This window comes from Aythya ferina (assembly GCF_964211825.1).
Source record: "Aythya ferina genome assembly, chromosome: Z".
In the NCBI taxonomy this organism is placed as follows: domain Eukaryota; kingdom Metazoa; phylum Chordata; class Aves; order Anseriformes; family Anatidae; genus Aythya; species Aythya ferina.
In genome coordinates this window covers 40,244,801-40,263,038 of record NC_140299.1, presented here as the reverse complement: position 1 = coordinate 40,263,038, position 18,238 = coordinate 40,244,801, and the positions used below count along the sequence as shown (strand labels likewise).

At 38.4% G+C, this 18,238-nt stretch overlaps 1 protein-coding gene across 1 annotated transcript in view; it reads left to right on the top strand.

Moving 5' to 3' along the window:
- The first annotated feature begins 360 nt into the window (after positions 1–360).
- Positions 361–18,238, top strand: part of SMC5 (structural maintenance of chromosomes 5) — a 41,711-nt gene continuing 23,833 nt past the window's right edge. Inside the window, exons 1-12 of the mRNA XM_084504318.1 lie at positions 361–544; positions 1,688–1,829; positions 2,786–2,838; positions 4,350–4,512; positions 5,787–5,921; positions 6,919–7,059; positions 8,794–8,955; positions 12,947–13,018; positions 13,928–14,183; positions 15,142–15,296; positions 16,437–16,550; positions 17,972–18,066. Coding sequence (XP_084360444.1) covers positions 405–544; positions 1,688–1,829; positions 2,786–2,838; positions 4,350–4,512; positions 5,787–5,921; positions 6,919–7,059; positions 8,794–8,955; positions 12,947–13,018; positions 13,928–14,183; positions 15,142–15,296; positions 16,437–16,550; positions 17,972–18,066 — 1,628 coding nt within the window. The 5' untranslated portion in view covers positions 361–404. The remainder of the gene's footprint in view (positions 545–1,687; positions 1,830–2,785; positions 2,839–4,349; positions 4,513–5,786; positions 5,922–6,918; positions 7,060–8,793; positions 8,956–12,946; positions 13,019–13,927; positions 14,184–15,141; positions 15,297–16,436; positions 16,551–17,971; positions 18,067–18,238) is intronic.

Sequence of the window (18,238 nt, the reverse complement as noted above, 5' to 3'; positions counted from 1 at the left end):
TTTTTATATTTATTTCGTTTTATTTCGTCTCCCTCCAGCAGCCTGCCTGCTGCCTGCCGACCCCCCTCTTATCCCCCCCAGGCGGTGCTGAGGGCAGCTCCTCGCGAAGCCTCCCCGCCACCGCCCGGCTGTGCCGCCATCTTGCGGGCGCACGAGGGGAGCCCGCGCGCCGCGCGGGTGGGCGGGGCCTATCTTCCGAAGCCGAAGGCACTCAGGGAACGGCCCCCCCTCCTTCGCACCGCCCCCTTCCCTCCCAGCCAATAGGAACCCTCCGAGCGCGCTGCGGACCAATGAGAGGCCCCGCGGCGGCTGAGCCCGCCGGTGAGCGCCCCCCTTGCCCCCGTGCCGGAGCCCCGCTGCCCGCGCCCCGCCCGCCCGCCCTCCGCGCGGAGCGGGGGCCCAAGATGGCGGCGGCGGAGGCGGCGTGGGAGGAGCGGAGCGCGGGCGCCTCGGAGCCGGGCGCCGCCGGGGCGCCGCGGGGCGCCCGGCAGCGGCCGCGCTTCATGGAAGGCTCCATCGTCAGGATCTTCATGAAGAACTTCCTGTGAGTGCGCGCCGCCCGCCCGCCTGTCGCGACAGAGCCGCGACAGAGGCTGCGGGGGGGGGCGGGGCGGTGTGGTGGCTGCGGGGGGCCGTTGGGGGGCGGCTGCGGAGCCGTGAGGGGATGGCGGCGGCGGCCTGATCCCGGCCGTTGGGCGCCCTCGCCCCTCGGTGAAAATATATATGCGTGTTTAAGTATCTATTTATGTATTTATTCGTTTATTTGGAGCTGTTGTGGCGGCCGGTGGAAGCCCGCGTTTCGTTTTCTGCTGATGGCTTCTCGCCGCCGCACCCAGACCGGCCCAGCCTAAAACACCTCCGTTGTAAGCCTCAGGGCTAGGCGCTCAGATGCGTCCTTTCCAGCAGGACTGTCGTGGTGTTGAGAGACTTGAGTTTGTTTGTTTGTTTTTTTTGGTGCTGGTGCCCGCCAACTTCCTCTCTGCCTGGTGCAGTGTGTGAAGAGAACAGCGAGCGGTGGGTTTTATTATAAACACATGGAGTTAAGGGTTGTGCCAGCAGTAGTAGTTTGCCGTGGCATTTTTTTCTGTGGTTACTATTACTAAGTATGCACGTGCAGAAAGCTAATGTCTGATACAAGGTTAAAAAGTGTAAATCACTGATTCTGGGCCAACGTTTCAGGTTCTTGTGAGTAACAGACACTAGTGCACACTGTCCAGCCTATCCGTGCGAGGTACCACAGAATCCACAGACCTTGCAGAGCTGAAAACCCATTTGCATCATATGGTTTAGGCTTGAATCTCCTGCGCCTGCAGTGCAGGTGGCAACTGGCATCAAATTCAACAGACTTGACTGACCGCCCTCTGTGTGGTTGGTTTTAACGTCAGATTATATCAAGTCCTAAAAAGTCAGTAGGAATTGTCTCTTTTCTTTTTGCGTGTGTGTTGAGGTTTCATTCTTTATTTGTTGTGAAGAATACTGCTGTAAATGCTCTGGCAGGTAGGAATTTTTTTCCCAAGTGTTATAATGGAGTTCCAGCTTTCACTCTTGAGGTTTAATTACAGTATAATGGTTGAGAAATGAGTCTAGATTTGATAAAACTCATAATCTTTCGTATTTAATATAGTCAAAAAGTGGTTTTGAGGTGATTTATTGTGTATAATGTTCAAGAAAATACTGTGTTTTCCAGAACTTATGACATCTGTGAAGTACGTCCGGGACCCAACTTGAACATGATTGTAGGTGCCAATGGAACAGGAAAGTCTAGCATTGTTTGTGCCATCTGTCTGGGACTGGCTGGAAAACCTTCTTTCATAGGACGAGCTGACAAGGTGACTATAAACTTTCTTAATTTTCATGTTTAATATAAATTTCATCGAGAGTCTTGCCCAAGGGGAGTGATGGATGGTACGTTTTCCTCGATTTACTTTGTTTTGTAAGAATATGAGGTGTGGGGATTGTAGAATGGCTTGCTCTAGTGACAAAGGCTTTTACCAAAGTGGTGGCCATACTTGCTGTTTTGTCTGAATTATCAAATGGAAACACCTGAATTGTACCTGAACCTAGAGTAGATTAGATGTTATTTCTGAAGATGGCTTCCACAGTAGCATAGGAAAATGCCACCAATAGAAATAACATATTCCTGATGTGACTGAGAGTTTTTATAGAGCCATGCTACCTTTATAAATTCATCTATGATTTAATGTAGCGACTTAAATGATTTGGGGGTTGAGCTATTAGTTTTTTTTCATTGCATCTATTGTTTTTTTGTTCCCAAAAGATTATATAGTGATATTGTAGGAGAAAGTTTATTTGTGTGGTCTCTTTTTTTTTTTTTTTTTTTTTCCTTTTGTTTCCATCGATATTGTGGTTAGGTGGAACATATTTTGGTAGTTCTTTGGAGCTCTAAGTCTGGTTACCTAAATGATTGTATGTATTCTGTGATTGCAGCTCTGTCTTGAGAAAATCTTAAGTATGGAAATTGCCTGGATGGTATTTTCATGTTTATATACTACTATCCAATGAGTATGAACCTTTTAGTTGAAATTGATAACAAACTGTTAATCTGTGGAGGAAACTCTAATGCTGCTAGTTAATGAGGAAGTTAATACCATCTTCCTTTATTCTGAGGTAGTAAACTGATAAAATAATTTTTTGTTGTTATTGTCAGTTTTCAGTAAAATACACCATTACTGCAACTCTATAATACAAATACGTGTTTTTGTAAGAGATTACAACTTAATACAGAGTTACTTTGCAATAATAACTTACATAATTCATTTTGTAGGTTGGTCTCTTTGTAAAGCAGGGGTGCCTGAAAGGTGTGGTAGAAATTGAACTGTAAGTAGTAAAATTATATTTTCTTATTAATTTTTAATTAGATTATTTCCCCACACAGTCGCTCGCAAAACTCTAGAACAAAATCTGTACAGAGTGTGCAGAGATCTTTATTTAAGCTGATGATTTGTTTTTTTTTATTGTTGTTTCCCCTGAACTTAAAATTGTAAAGCTTTTAAAAAATCACTCAAAAAAAAAAAAAAAAAGCAGTGATAGTTTGTTCTGATTTCACTTTCTGAAGCATTTTACCTTGTCTTGATGCAAAAACAATACAAGGACAAAGACTGATGCGTATGGTGTGTTTAGCTTTCGATGATACTCGAGGATCAGGTGATTTATGTGCAGTCTGTACTGCTGTCATGTCGTAGTGGTTGGAAGTGATTTAAAAAGGATAAAAAACAAGTCTGAATTCTAAAAATAAATAGACAATAATATTTAAAAAAAAATAAAAGTTCTGTCTTTGCTTTCTTGTACTGATACCCCTGATGTGAGGGGTTCCTCTGCATTCTTACTATAAATGTTACTGAAGCAAAGCGGAAGAAAAAAGTAGAGCTGACTAATTCCAGATAATGTAGAATTCCAGGTAGTGTAGTCTTCTAGGTAAGATTAATGAATAAGATTAATCTATTTTATACAAGATAGAGAAACTGAAATATCATTTGGAGTTAGCCTGTAAAATCAGGTTAGTAACTTGCATTTATTTTATGGTTACAGGGTAATACTACATGGTTCCAGTATTTAGTGCTAAACTGAACAGAAAAAGATAAAGAGAAACTATCCTAACAGAGTTTCTCAGTATCTGCTTTTGGGTAGAGATCTTAACTTGAAACTGCAATAGCAGTGCAATAGCGCAGGTTGCCTTGATAAGCCTTAACCTGCTATGTGGCTACACTAAATAGAATGTAGAGCTAATAAAATGACTTAGATCCTTAATTTGTATGAAAGTTGGCCACCTTGATCAAATTGTATATAAACTAAATTGTGGGCAATTGATGCTTTTTTACTCTTCTTTAAAAGCAGAAAAAGGAATTATTTTTCATTCAGTATGATATTGTTCGTATTTTCAGGTGGAATATGTATACACAGCTTATTGATTGAGTTCTGTACATTAATATTAAACTTTAAGAACTTGGTGCTGGTACAGTTCCTGCATACCAAGTTTAAAGCTTCCTCTTTCAAATTAAAAATACTTTTATATATAAAACTACTTCATATGTAACAACTTTTAAATGATTCATGCATTCATCAAGAATATGTTATATATGTAAATAGCCACCTCTGAGTTAAGATTTGCAGATATTTGTAATGTCATCAGTGTTGCACAGGAGACATGGTGGGATTCATTCATCATGAAAATATTGTATACTATGTGAAACAATATGAATCTGTCTCTGCTGTTCAGTTTTTAAATATTTAAGTATCAAATAAGTTTTTAACATGGTAACTAATGTATTCTGACATCTGGTGACCCTTGTATACTCTCAAAAAATGTAAATACTTTTTTTATTAATCAGGTCTAAGGCACCTGAGAATATCATTATCACACGGGAAATGCAAGTGGTGAACAACACATCAACATGGTTTATCAACAAAAAACCAACAACTCTGAAAACAGTAGAGGAACAGGTCGCAGCCTTAAACATCCAGATGGACAATTTGTGCCAGTTTCTTCCTCAGGTATGAAAGAATTTTGAGAGGCAATGCAGTTGCAGTGAGAGGGTTCTGTAGTTTATTTCCAAATCCTGTGTCATTTCAGCAATTTAATTGGACCACACAAAGGAGGAGCATGGGGACATAGCCATACTGGTGGGATGTTGAAAGAAGGAAGGAACTATGTGGCCTTTAGGGTTTCTTAACTGGACAGTTCTGTACCTGCTGTCTGTTGTCACTGAGAGGGAAGCTGCTGATGTTGTTTGGGTAGCAATGATACCAGTATTACCTCTCTGACCTGCCGCTAATGCGGCAACAAATCTGTGGGGAAATTTATTTAAATAAGGTCTTGAGATCTAGCACCATTTCTGTGCATTTATCTGCGTGGTTCCTGCATCCCTGCCTTCCACAGTCATTGTCTGCATGTGCTTTTCTTTAGTTATATCCAGACAGTTCCTCATGACTAGGTCCTCTACTTGGCAAGTGAAGGCAAAGAGTTGTCTGGATTTCTCTCTCCGAGATCCAGGAAGTAGCCCTATTAAATGACCTTGTAGTTGCAAGAGAGACTGCTGCTAGAGCCTTCCTATAAGCTCCTGTGGCTTAAACTGTTTTTTGAGCATAAGGTAGGACTTAATCGTATTCAGAATCAAACTTGGTAAAAAATAAAATTGTCCTGATGGAAAATAGCTCATGAAGGAAGGAGAAGACTAATGAATGCCAGGTGCTGCTTTGATAGCTGGATCCATGCATGGGAAGATTAGGGTTTCTGTGCAGATAGCTATGTTGGATCACAGTTATACCCTTAAAAAAAAAAAAAATAAAAAATTATGGTGGGTTGTTTCTAAAGACCTTTCTAGCTCATGGGGATCGTCAGAGATAGTAGTAAAAGGGAACCCTATCAGAGCCTAGCCAGTCATGACTTTTTTTCTCCTCTTCAAGGAGAAGTGCGTTCATGAAGAAAGGCTGAAAAAAGTGAATTCTCTGAACTGAGCTGTCTCATTTGGAAGAATGATAGCCAATTCAGAAACAATGAACCAACCTTTGTCCTCAACAGGTACCCTCAAGCTGCTGAAAAAGCCAGGAGCTAAGGTTTAAGCTCAAATCATGCCAGAACAGCTCCATACGTGGATATTTCCTTGTATGAAATTTTACAAATTCCAGAGGTGGTTGTCCTATGCTTAATTATGTCAGAACTATCAAAGAACTGTACATCAGGTGTTTGTGAACCTATTTAAATCCAGTATTGCTGTCCTACACTATTATAACTAAAACTGTATTGTTACAACTTCTTTATTTTATAGGACAGAGTTGGAGAATTTGCAAGACTGACTAAGGTTGAATTGCTTGAAGCCACTGAAAAATCCATTGGTCCTCCAGAAATGTACAAATATCACTGTGAACTGAAAAACTTCAGAGACAAAGAAAGAGAACTAGAGGTAAACATGCACATTGTACAGACAGAATTTACATAATAAAATTTTGTGAGTTCTTACAGGTATCTTTTTTGTCCTTTAAGAGTTGGCAGCTGTTAGGAGGTGTTCCTTTTGCTTTAATCTTGCTTTCCATAAATTATGGGTGAGATTGTTGCCTGTTTCTACTTTTTCCTGGTTAGTAGTAGTCACATATTAAAAGGAAAAAAGATAATTGTAAGCAGTATGGTGCAACCTTGTTGCTGTCCTTTTGTTAGTATGCAGGATCTTTCCCTGACACTCAGTTGTGCTGTGAATTTATCAGGCTTTGTAATCTGTACAGAGATGTTACTGCTGGGAATGGTGTCTTGGGAGCACTGTTCTGGGAACAGTGCCTGTCGTTATCAGTGCAGGCCATTTTAATTCTTTGTTCTGCTGTTCCTTGTATTTGTGCAAATGCATGTATTTCCATTTATACGTACTATATTCAAATACCAACCTTAATATTTCTGTTACAGGTCTGTACAAGAACTTTCAGAAGTATTTTTACAACTTATATTTAGCAAAATCAGTTATGGTTGTTTAGAAACTTCTAGATTAATCAGTCCATGAGCTGTAGGGATGATATCTTTTAAGTGTTTTAATCTTTCAGTGAAGAAATTTTTCCTAATATCCAACCTAGACCTCCCCTGGTGCAACTTAAGGCCATTTCCTCTTGTCTTACCACTTGGTGCTTAGGAGAAGAAGAGACCAATTCCTGCCTTGCTATAGCCTTCTGTAAGGTAGCTGTAGAGCGTGATAAGGTCTCCCCTGAGCCTCCTCTTCTCCAGGCTAAACAACCCCAACTCTCTCAGCTGCTCCTTGTAAAACTTGTTCTCTAGGCCCTTCTGCAGCTTTGTAGCCCTTTTTTGGACACACTCAAGTACCTTGATGCCCTTGTAGCGAGGGGTCCAGGTATGGATAATTTCTGAAAAGTGTTTTCATAGAGTAGATGCTGTAAATTATGAAATGCATATTCTTACAGAATTTGTGCAAAGAAAAAGCTTACTCATTGGAGAAAATGAAACAGAGGGTTGAACGATACAAACAAGATGTTGAGAGATACCATGAATGCAAGCGCCATCTAGACCTAATTGACATGCTTCAGAGAAAAAGACCTTGGGTGGTAAGATTTAATTTTATTTTCAGTGTTTCTCTTACCTGATGCATTTTTCTTACAACTGCAATACTAGAACTATGTCGTGTTGAAGGGATTTTTTAATCTTAAATTGGATTATCACATCTTTCTCCGAATGTTTTTCTGCTTTACAAGAAAAGATATAACAAAGAAAGAATTTTGACAGAGTAGTCTAAGTAGATATATTTGTGATTATTTTTTTTTATGTTTACAAGTGTGGTGATTAAATTACTAACTAGGAAAAAGTGGCTGTGTTGGTTTCACGCTGATGGGCAGCTAACTCAATCACACAGCTCTTCCCTTCTAAAAAGGAAAGGGGAATAAAATATGGTGAAAAAAAGGCTAATGGGTTGAGATAACAGGGAGATCACTCACTATCACAGGCAAAGCAAACTCAGCATAGAGAGATCAATGTAATTTATTGCCTGTTGCTAACAGACAAGAGCTGTAAGAAGCTATGAGCAAACTAAAAACACTTTTCCTCTCTCCTCCTGAGCAGCTCAGGGGAATGGGGGTTGTGGTCAGTACTTAACACTTTGTCTCTGCCATTCCATCCTCCTCACTGTCTTCCCTGCTCCAGCCTGATGTCCCTCCCACAGGATGCCATCCTTCCTAAATTGATTTTATGTGGGCTTCCCACAGGCTGCAGTTCTTCAAGAACCAATCCAATATGGGTCTGTACCGTCAGGTCAGTCCTTCAGGAATTGACTGCTCCAGTATGGGCGGCAGCTCCCCCCAGACCCCTGCTCCTGCGTGGGCTCCTCTCCATGGGCTGCCGGGGCCTGCTCTTGTGGGGGCTCTCCATGGGCCGCAGCCTCCTCCAGGCCACATCCACCTGCTCCACCGGGGGCTCCTCCACCCATGGGGGGGCTGCAGCGTGGAGATCTGCTCCATGTGGGACCCATGGGCTGCAGGGGGACAGCCTGCTCCACAGGGGCCTCTCCCTGCACAGGCGGCAGGGGAACTGCTGCTGCCTGCCTGGAGCACCTCCTGCTGCACTGGTTTTAGTGTCCGCAGTATTCTACAGCCCCCCACCTCCTGCTCCTATAGCTTTGTTATGTTAACCCAGTACAGTGGCAGATAGTGCAAAATGGACAGAGCTTGCAGGCAATCCCTTTTTTTTTGTGTGTGTTATTTTAAAAATCAGAATAATTCAGGGCTCCCTAGATAGTGACTTGTTATTGTAGTGTTTGGTGGAGGATTTGTATGCATGTGTTGTGTCTTCATGTTTTTTTCTCCTTGAAAGTTTTGTTCTTGCCTTCTCCCCTTCAGTTTACTTCAGTGTATGTTCCTAGCTCTGATCCATCTAACTTCTTCTTTTTCTTTCTCCTGAAATTTCCTGTGGTTACTTGCTCCTTCGCTTGAGGACTTCTGCCTAATTAATGCTCAAAGTATAGACAGAAGGGGCTAAATTAGTTTTTTGACGCTGATCCAAGATGGGTTTAAAGGCAAAGCTGTTGGTCGTATCTTCTGCTACTTCCATTGTCTGTTGAGAGCCACTAAAAGTGTGCCCTATTCAGTGGGGATTGAACGATCTCTGTATCTTCTGCTCATCGTCACTACTAACAGGCGGATTACTTAAGTAGTCATGCTAACACTGGTTTCTGTATGAGACTTTTCTCTTAAAACCTGTGTTCAATTACATAAAATGTTAAAGCAGTATAAATAATACTGGAAAGGAAGACAGAAGTCTTTAATTATTTTACTTGAAACTTTTCCAAGGAATATGAAACTGTTCGTCAGCAGCATGAGGAAGTAAAACAAATCCGAGACCAGGCCAGGGAAGAACTGAAGAATCTGAAGGAAATGCAGTCTCCACTTGTGAAAAAAATAGAAGAAACTGTAGAATCTTTTAAGAGTCTGGATAAGAAGATAAAATGTATGGTAGGTAATTTAAGTTCGGTTATAGTATTCAGGTGTTCTTTGTTCAGATTTGCGAAGAGTGACATCTGTCTTTCTAGTGTGCCCTAATATGTTCTAGAAGTTTTCCTGAAGTTCTCCTGCTATTGATTCTCAGTGAGTTCTGCATATTGGTGTTTCGCTAAAAGCAGTAAAACTTAAGGATTGTGTTTCTTAATAAACCTTAGGTAGCCACTCTAGTGTCTCCTCTCTTGGTATTACATGAACAGGAACTTTTCGTCTTTAAAGATACTTATGCATCTTTAAAGATACTTATGTACCTTTTAAAGAACCTTCACAGTCTTCAGGGTTATCATGTTACAGGTTCCTGAAGTTAGGTAACAGTATTAAATTAGTCCTGTGTTTTTGTCTGTTCTGTAGTATCTTTGCAAAACTTAGTCAGCTTGCAAATTCTCCAACTTGGTGTATCTTAGAAAAAATGTGGTCAGTTTGTGTGGCTAATTTAAGCAAATTTGCAACTTTTCTGGCATAAGGGTTTTTTTCTAATGTTTAATCTACTTTTGTAAGTAGGGTATTTATATGTTTATTTTTTAGTATACAGTAATCCTCCATCAGTTGTGAACATTGTTATGCATTGAAGAATTTAAATGGGTAGCCTGCCTGTGCTTTACAGCTTGGTATCTGGCTTTGAATAGCTGTTCTCTCTACAGCTGTGGAAGATGTCAATAAAAGTACTGCAGGAGAATGTACTGTTCAGGCTCCAGTAGTAATTGTAAAAAATTTTGGATGAATAATCAAAGTTAACTGATAACATGAGAATATTTACAGCAGTGAGTTCTACTTGAAGATAACTGTAATTCAAATCAGATAACTTGGTGTGAAGGCACCTGTGACACGGCTGTCATGATGCAGCTTGTAGAATCAGGCTGACACTTTACTTGAATGTAATTTAGTGCACTGTGAGTTACTACACTCTCCATGTGCTTTCTTTGAAAGACAAAACAAATCAAAAAACCCAAAATTGCAATCAAGCAAAAAAACAGATTGAAGAGCGGTACTGGTGTGAACAACAAAAATCTTACTAAGAACAGTTGTAGTCAGACTTTGGATTCAGAGCTCCACAGTGCTGCAAGAGTTTATTACACTGTTATATGACATACATATATATAAACTTCTTAAAAAGTTGGTTTTATTGAAGTGGGGTGTGGCTTTTTTGTTTATTTTTATTGTTACTGTTCTTTGTTTTTAAAAAGTAGGTGGTCTTCCTTAGAGGAAAGTTAATGGATGAAAGCTTCAATTGATTTTCATAATTTGGAAAGGGCCTTTGTGCTTTGTTTTCATGGCTTAGTGTTATCCTTCTGTGTTTTAGTCATATCTCATTTTTAACTAATGTTATACTAATGCTTATATCTATATCTCTATATATGTATATATTGTGAACAGGAAGGAGTTCTGCTGCTTCCACAGTTCCTCGAGGTATTGGTCTCTACTCATTTAGGAGTTACTCCCTGTTTGCATCAGAAGCCTATGGAAAAATAGTGAACACTTTAGTTTTTACTTGCAAAGAGTGTTCTTATATAGGCTGTTCACTATGGAACTGTAAAAGTGGAACTGGGGGAGTGTGCTACCTGATGGACTCATGCTCTTGATGGACTTACTCTTGAATCAACTTGTTTCTACTGAATCTAAACCTGTGAAGTGTTTTTTTTATATATATATATATATATAATATAAACAATGTACTACATATTCACAAGGTTAGCTTTATTCTGAAGTCATGCTTCTTTTGGGCTCAGAGAATGTATTAGGTGCATTTTGATCTATGAATTCCAGAAGCCAAAAAGCTGCAAAGAAGGAGAGATGTGACATTTGAAGTGAATTAACCATAGAAGACTTACCGAGATATTCTAATCTTGCTTTCTAGTTTCTTTTGAAGCAGGGTGTGTTCTGCCAGCACTGTCACTAGTTTTAACCCAAGGCAAAACCTCAATGGCTTTAAGTACCATACCTTCAAATTACTTTGACTGCTAGTTCTTCAGAAACTCTTCACTTCTTTAAAGACACAGCTTGAATTCATTATAGCTTAAAATTTAGTCCTTATAGATGCAAGGATTTGAGTATTTCAGGGATAATTATACTATCAGCCAGCATGAGTTGAGTGATTTTTACTATCAAAGCAGTGTAACTTTATTTGTGTAATTTTTTTTTTTTTAATTAAACATTTAGTTGGGCATTAAGGGAGAGCAGTGTAGCATTTCAAGCCAGTCATGGTGTTACAGATTTCCTATAGTATGAAAGTAAAGACAGTGTTAAATCTGGAAAGAAATTAAAGTACCCAGAGAGAGTGCATGACTATTTCTGTTGTTTGTGTTTAAACCCTTGTAAGTGTTTGGTTAGATTAAGAACTGTGAGTAAAGTTTTGTGCTTAGGGTGGGTGGGGTGTGCAGATTCTGAAGAAAATAAATCTGCCCATTGTGGAGGAGGAGGTTGATAAAATTGTGTGAGAGAATGCTGGAATAGTTTATGCTCCAGACTCTTGGACCTCTGAAAAGGGTGCAATGCAATTTGTGTAGTACTTCGTAGTATAAAGCAAGAGTTTTTTGGTTGTACTGCAAAAACTTTAAACAAGATTGTTGTCGTTAATCTATTCAGTAAGTTGGTACGTATAAATACATGATAACTGAAAATGTAATGATAATTGAAAAATTGGATTCCAGTTCTGTAATACTCTCCTGACTTTGAGATGCTTCAAATTTTTTCTGTGAACATTTAGCATCAATTTCCCAGGAAAGGCTTTCTTCTTCGTAGTGCCAGCCTGTGCACTTTTCAGACAGCGCTGTGGAGTCATTACTGTATCGCGGTCAACTGCAAGACCAAGGCATGCCATTCCATCTTGTCTCTGTACAAACAACTGCAGAGTCAAGGCCTTTAAGTTACGTTCACCTTTTAGGTTGCGAGATGAAGAAGAGTTGCACAATTTTATTTTCTGTTCTTCGCACATCTTAGCTTTTCAGTGTGACATATTTTGTAGGAAGAAATTCCTTCCAGCTGGAGCGCTGTTTTTATTTACCTGTCTGCACTGGAATTTACCCACAGGATTCCCATCCTTCAGCCTTTTTAGTTCAGGAGAGGAGTTGAATTTGTTCAGAAAGCACAGCACGCTTCCTCTGTGATCATAATTCTATTTGATTATGCAACTTGCAATTAGTAGCTTTTTCTAACTGCTTTTTCCAACTGAGAATCTTTTAAACCTGTTAATTTTAGCCACACCACAACTCAAGTCTTGTAATACCACGTTGAGATAATGTGAGGAGTCTGAAGGTTGCCAAGTTCACGTCTTTTCCTCTCATTGCACTTCCTAGGTAGCCTCCTTAGACAAATGGGCCTTCACTGCTCTTATTCCTATTGCTATGACAAGTAGCAGAGGCAATTTGGAATTTGGGAAGGTTTGGAGGGTTTGGAGATTCACAGACTCAGTTAATTAATTGGGCATTGGAGGCTTTCAGGACTCAACTGGACATGTGCCTTAGTAACATGCTTTAGTAAGACCTGCTTTGAGCAAGGGATTGCATAGGGTGACTTGACTTCCAGGAGTTCCTACCAACATGTATTGTTTTAAGTCAATTTGGAAAAAGAGGCAGTAACCCTTCTCAGTTTAAGGGTCTGAGTGTAACTTTTTTGTTTGTTTAAATCAAAGGTGGAATTATTTTAATTAAGATTAGGTTCGGATGCTTCCTCTGTGCCAGAGTTTGCAGATCCATAGCTGATCTTGCATGACTGTGAACAGATTATACGCCAATATTCAGTTTTGTACAAATTGCTGAAAATGTATGTGTTACAGATAGAAGTAAGAATAATAATAAGATGATGAGCTTGTCTTTGTCAGTCATAAAAATTCACTTACAGCTTTATCTGTAAGAATCAGTCACACTTGAAGGAATTTTCAGTATATACATAACTAAGCATTTATTCTGCATTTTATTACTATCTGATTTAAATATGTTGTTGTATGCAGGCTGGTGAAATCAAGGAGGTTTCCCAAAAATGTAAACAAAAGCAAGATGCTTTGGAGATGAAAGATAAGCAAGTAAGAGTCTTGATTTTTGACTTTTTGGTGCTTTTTTGTTTAATATATTAATTTGGTACTAGCTTTGGCACATCCTGCGTGCAGGTAGAATTCTTCTCCTTAAATTCTGCAGTAAAACTTTTTTTTGTCTACTCTTTAGTCAGATGTCAGAGATTTCTCTCCAAGCACTAGCAGCATTTTTATACTCCACTTCTAGTATACAATGAATCTTTGCACCTTCTGGGCAGAACAGAATCTCCTGAGAATCAAATGCCCATTACTCCAAACACCAATTGCTATTAGATAGTTATAGGCTACAAAAAATCAGTTACTTTGCAACAAACTTTTAGAATGGATGGTATGTATATGAGCAATATTTTGCAGGCTTTTCTTGAAAAGTTACAGCCTTGGTAGTACAGTAATACACACAACATTAAAAACTCCCTCAGATACTCTGTGCAAGAGACTTTGGTTTTTGCTTCTGTTAACTAAAAGCATTTTTAAAGAAGGTGCTGCAAAAATCTGTTGCAAAGAAGAATTGCTGTTCTTCACTTATGCACTCCATCAAGAAATTTCTAAGTTACACATCAAGGCGCAGAATTCAGGTTGCACGCTGTTTTGTGATGTAGGCTTTATGTAATCTAGACTGGCTTACAAATGTGTTAAAGATGTTTTAAACTTCTGCTTTTGTAGAAATAAAGGATCTTTGAAAATGATGTAAAAATTTGATTTTAGTTTAGATTAAATGTTCTTAAACCTTAACAAAATCTATTCAGCTTCTAATTTGTCATAGGGCTATTAGAACTAGAACATATGGTTTTAATGCATGGTTACATCTGTATTTAATACCTGTCTCAGTGATATACTAGTTATTTGTCATAATATTGCATACTAAACTCTCTCAATGTTGAAAATATTCAAAATTCTTAGATTGAAGAAATTAATCAAGCTTTCAGAATGAAAAAAGATGAAGAAATGGATAGAAGGAAGAAAATAATAAGTGCTCATAAGATGATAGAGGAATGGAACGATGAACTCAGTACAGCGAGCAACTGTGAGAATCTTCAGCCACAAATTGATGCTGTTAATAATGAACTGAAAGATTTACAAGGAGAAAGGGCAAACATTGAGAGTGATATTAGTGATGTAACAACAGAGAAAAATAACCAAGAACGGGAAAAGAGAAGTAAGTTACTTGTTTTTCTTTATTTTTTAAGACTGCTCCTACAGCATCTGCTTGTTGTCCTGCCATAGTAAAAATAATTTGAGACATTTACCTCAAGCCTCAGAGTTGCAGATTGTTACTTTAGTAGCCCTCTTGACTGTTTTATTAAAAGTAACAAAACCAGCTGTAGAGATAAGAACACTTAAATTCAAAAGAAGTAATTGACATTAAAACTACTCTTACAAGAAGTTAGTTTCCCTTGATCCCTGGGTAAAGAAACTGGTTTGCCAGTTTTGTTTGTACTTGCAGGATGAAGGTGGGGGAAAAAAGCTTGTTTTAAAGATGTGTTGCTTAAAATGATCTCTGTGGCAGTATATTAGCGATTGATGCTGATTCTTCCTTTTTGGAAGAACTTCAGCTAACATTAATTTCAGTAAATTACTTTAAAGTGTCCTGGGGAAAGATCAAGTGACCTAGAGGGAGAGAGGCTATGTACTTTATTTCAAGAGGCATAGAAGGTATTCAACCTCTGCTTCTCCTCAGTACCAAATGCTTTCTTACACAGTCTACGGTCATGTCTTCATTTTTCTGCAAACATGAAATATCACTCAAATTTCATGTTGCTAGTCCCCCAGTTTCTTTTCTCTTGGGGTATTACTGGTTCTAAATATAACAGTAGAACATGAATTGAAGAGATACTTCTAGGACTAAATTCTTATGTTCTTTAATATAAATAAATACTGTACACATTTCATTATGCTTTGGACAATTATAATTTTATTCTAAATTTTAAGTTTGAATAATTCTTTAAATCCCTTTCGAATAAGTGGGATTTTGAATGTGGGAATAGAAACTCTAAATTCTTATACTCTCCTGTCAGCCCTACTCCTGTGGTAACATAGTCAATAAATATTGAAAAATACTGAATATAATGTATTTTTACTATGGACTCTGTTTAAGAAACTGTCTTAAATCACAGGAATAATTGATCGCATTGAACAACTTAATAATATAATGAGTATGAAAGAAGAGACTCTTAGAGGGAAATATCAAGATACACACTCTGCTCTTATGTGGCTAAGAAAGAACAAAGACAAGTTTAAAAAAACAGTTTGTGAGCCCATAATGCTTGTGGTAAGAAAATTTACATCTATATCACTAATCAATTAATTTCTATTTATGCTTGCAAGACTTTGAGAATTAGTTCAGAACTTGCAAGACACCTTAAAGTTAGCTGCCAATTGCATGCAGTATGTATGTAATATGTATGGTATGGTGAACTCTGTATTTTTCGTTCCTTTTGAGTAAGATGAGATCATACCTTCTCTCTCCCTCCCCAGTAAGAAGTTCTTTCTTAAGGTTCATGCTGCAGATTTCCTCAAAAGTACATCTAATTACTTAGGTTTAAGTGGCTTCCTAAAAATACAGTGGTAGTTGCAACTGAGGGCCCACTCCTTAAAGCGCAATCTGCTCAGCAAATATTTCATCATATCACTGTGCTCCTCAGATGTTTTTGTGGTGTGCTCTGCATAACCAGCTACAAGCACAGGAAAAGCCTACTCCTAGAATTTCCTCTTATTACCAGATATTCCAATTCTTTTTGTAAGATCACATCAAATTAATTCTGTAGATACCTTGGTATGATGGCTTTTGCTTTTACTTTAAGGCCTCATTAATATCTATAAATGACTAATATCTATAAAATTCACTAATGTTTGAACTTTGTTCTGTGATAAATGTAAGTTAGTCTCACTTACTTAGATGCTTTAGTTTTCAAATTGATAGTAAGTTTATCCAGCCTTTGGCGGTCTTGGGGCTGTTAAATTGTGTGGTTCTGTGTAATTTCGTCTTCATTTATCATGGATATAATATCTTAAATACTGGTGAGTTACTGCAGAATTCTAATATTAACGTTTTATTCAGTTAGTAAAAGCTTCATTCATACTTTCTTTAAATTCTTAAATAAAAAAGTTTAATATAGTCTTTGTCTTTCTCGGGCTTCACAATTCTTTATTCATGTTTGTCAAAGAGAACTGCATTTGAATAATTCGTAAAGCATGGAGTTCTGTGTATTTGGTTTATTATCCCAGTTGCTTCTAAACAGTATGGTATCTTTACTAGCGTTGGAGCAGAGCCACCAGACATGAAATGGTGGTGAACTGTAGGCTTGGATATCAGCTGACTGCTGGCATGGAAGGGTTGTTAAGTTCAGTTGTATTAAAACAGTCTCTTATCATTACCTTTTCTTAACTTTTTTTTTTTGTATGCGAGCAGATCAATATGAAAGACAGTAGACACGCTAAATATATTGAAAATCACATTCCGGCCAATGACATGAAGGCTTTCGTTTTTGAGAGTCCAGAAGATATGGATACGTTTCTTGTGGAGGCAAGTAGGCAGTAATTTTAAAAGTTGATTGTACTAATATGCAGCTAACACAAAGGGTAGTAGACTCCAAAGTATGTTTCCTAATTATTATTCAATCTGTATTTATTGTACTTGAAGCATCCTTGAAGTATCTGGATGCTTCAGCTAGTTTGGCATATGTCCAGGATGAGAGGCATGAGGCTTTTTTCTGCTCTTCCAAGCATGGTAAAACTCAACATCTGGAACCTTTATTGGAAAAGGCATCCACTTGCTTGTGTGTTTGTCTACTAGCCAACATGGCACATCCATCCCCCTTTGCTGCTGGTTGCAGTAGCTCCTTTTATTAGGAGCACTGTCCTACAGACCTAAGTTGGGAAAGAAAGCATGATATACAGTTTGATTAGTTTTTCTTTTAAAATTAACAGAGGGGTTTAGGATTGCAGGAAGGTACTGAGTCTTAGTTACTAAACATTGATAAGATCACTGCAGTAGCTAATACAGAATATTCAAAGACTTTAATCTGATTACTAAGTAAGATTTTTTTTCAAAACTGGAGGAATGTGGAAATATTAGGAAAATATTTCTCTTTAGAAAAAGCTCTTGTCTTCCTTGGCAATGTAATAATCGCTGCAGAGGCAAAAAAAAGTGCTGATAGAAGGAAATGACAAGAGCAGGAAGCTGATAATTAAGTACCAAGTATTTCCAGTACCTCCTGACTAAAATGGCAAGAGGATATCTTTCTTGAAGATAATGGTCCAAGCAACAAATCAGGCTTATTATTTTTCTAATGTTGCTCTTTCCTGGAGCCATGGGGAAATTGTGCCCATTGAGAGCTAGACAGATGACGTAGGAGAAAAAAAAGTCACAAGACAGGACATTAACTGTCATAGTGCTTCCCAGCTACACTCCTTAGAGTAGTTTGATTGATGACAAACTACTCTGCAGTTTTTGAAGACTTATTGGCTCTTCTCAGAAGCTAGTCATTTTTATGTGAGCCATTTTTGTCTGAAGTTCTGGGCTGCTTTAGGTAGCTAAACCAATCTTTCATGTGTATATTCAATCTTTTCTGCCCAATTAAGATCAAAGCCTCTGTGGCTAGTGATCTGCCATTATCTGTGCAAAATGGCCATGCAGCCTGAAAGAAGGGTCTTCCGTAGTACATCCATACAGACTACCACCTAGCTTAGCTATTAAGATTCAGCACATGGCACTGGATTTGAATGCTTTTATTATAACTAATGTGTAGTATTTTTACATATAAAAATAAGCTTTTGTACATCATAGTCATTCTTGAGCAGGAGGAGTTTTTTGTAGGTTCTTCCATAGGTTTAAGTAGTTTAAAACAATTCTAAGTTAGTGAAATCCTTCTTAAGAACAATATATGGCCTTCACAAAGCAAGTTTTTCCATTCTTTTTAACCAAATACTGTAATCTATATTTAGACACGTGATCATCAGAAATTAAGAGTGAATGCTGTGTGTGCACCTGCTGTATCATGTGCTGGAAACTTACCTTCAAGACCTATTGAAGAATTACGGTATGTATCAGATTAAATCAGTGGGAAAGGGTTTTAAATGTAGTGTTTTTGCGTCATTGCTATGTATTATGGTTTTTCCATGCAAATAAAATTGTTACCAATTCAATTTGGGATTAGTGGGACTTCTGACCCTTTATTAAATTCAGCTTGCTTTTATGTCTTTTTTTTTTGG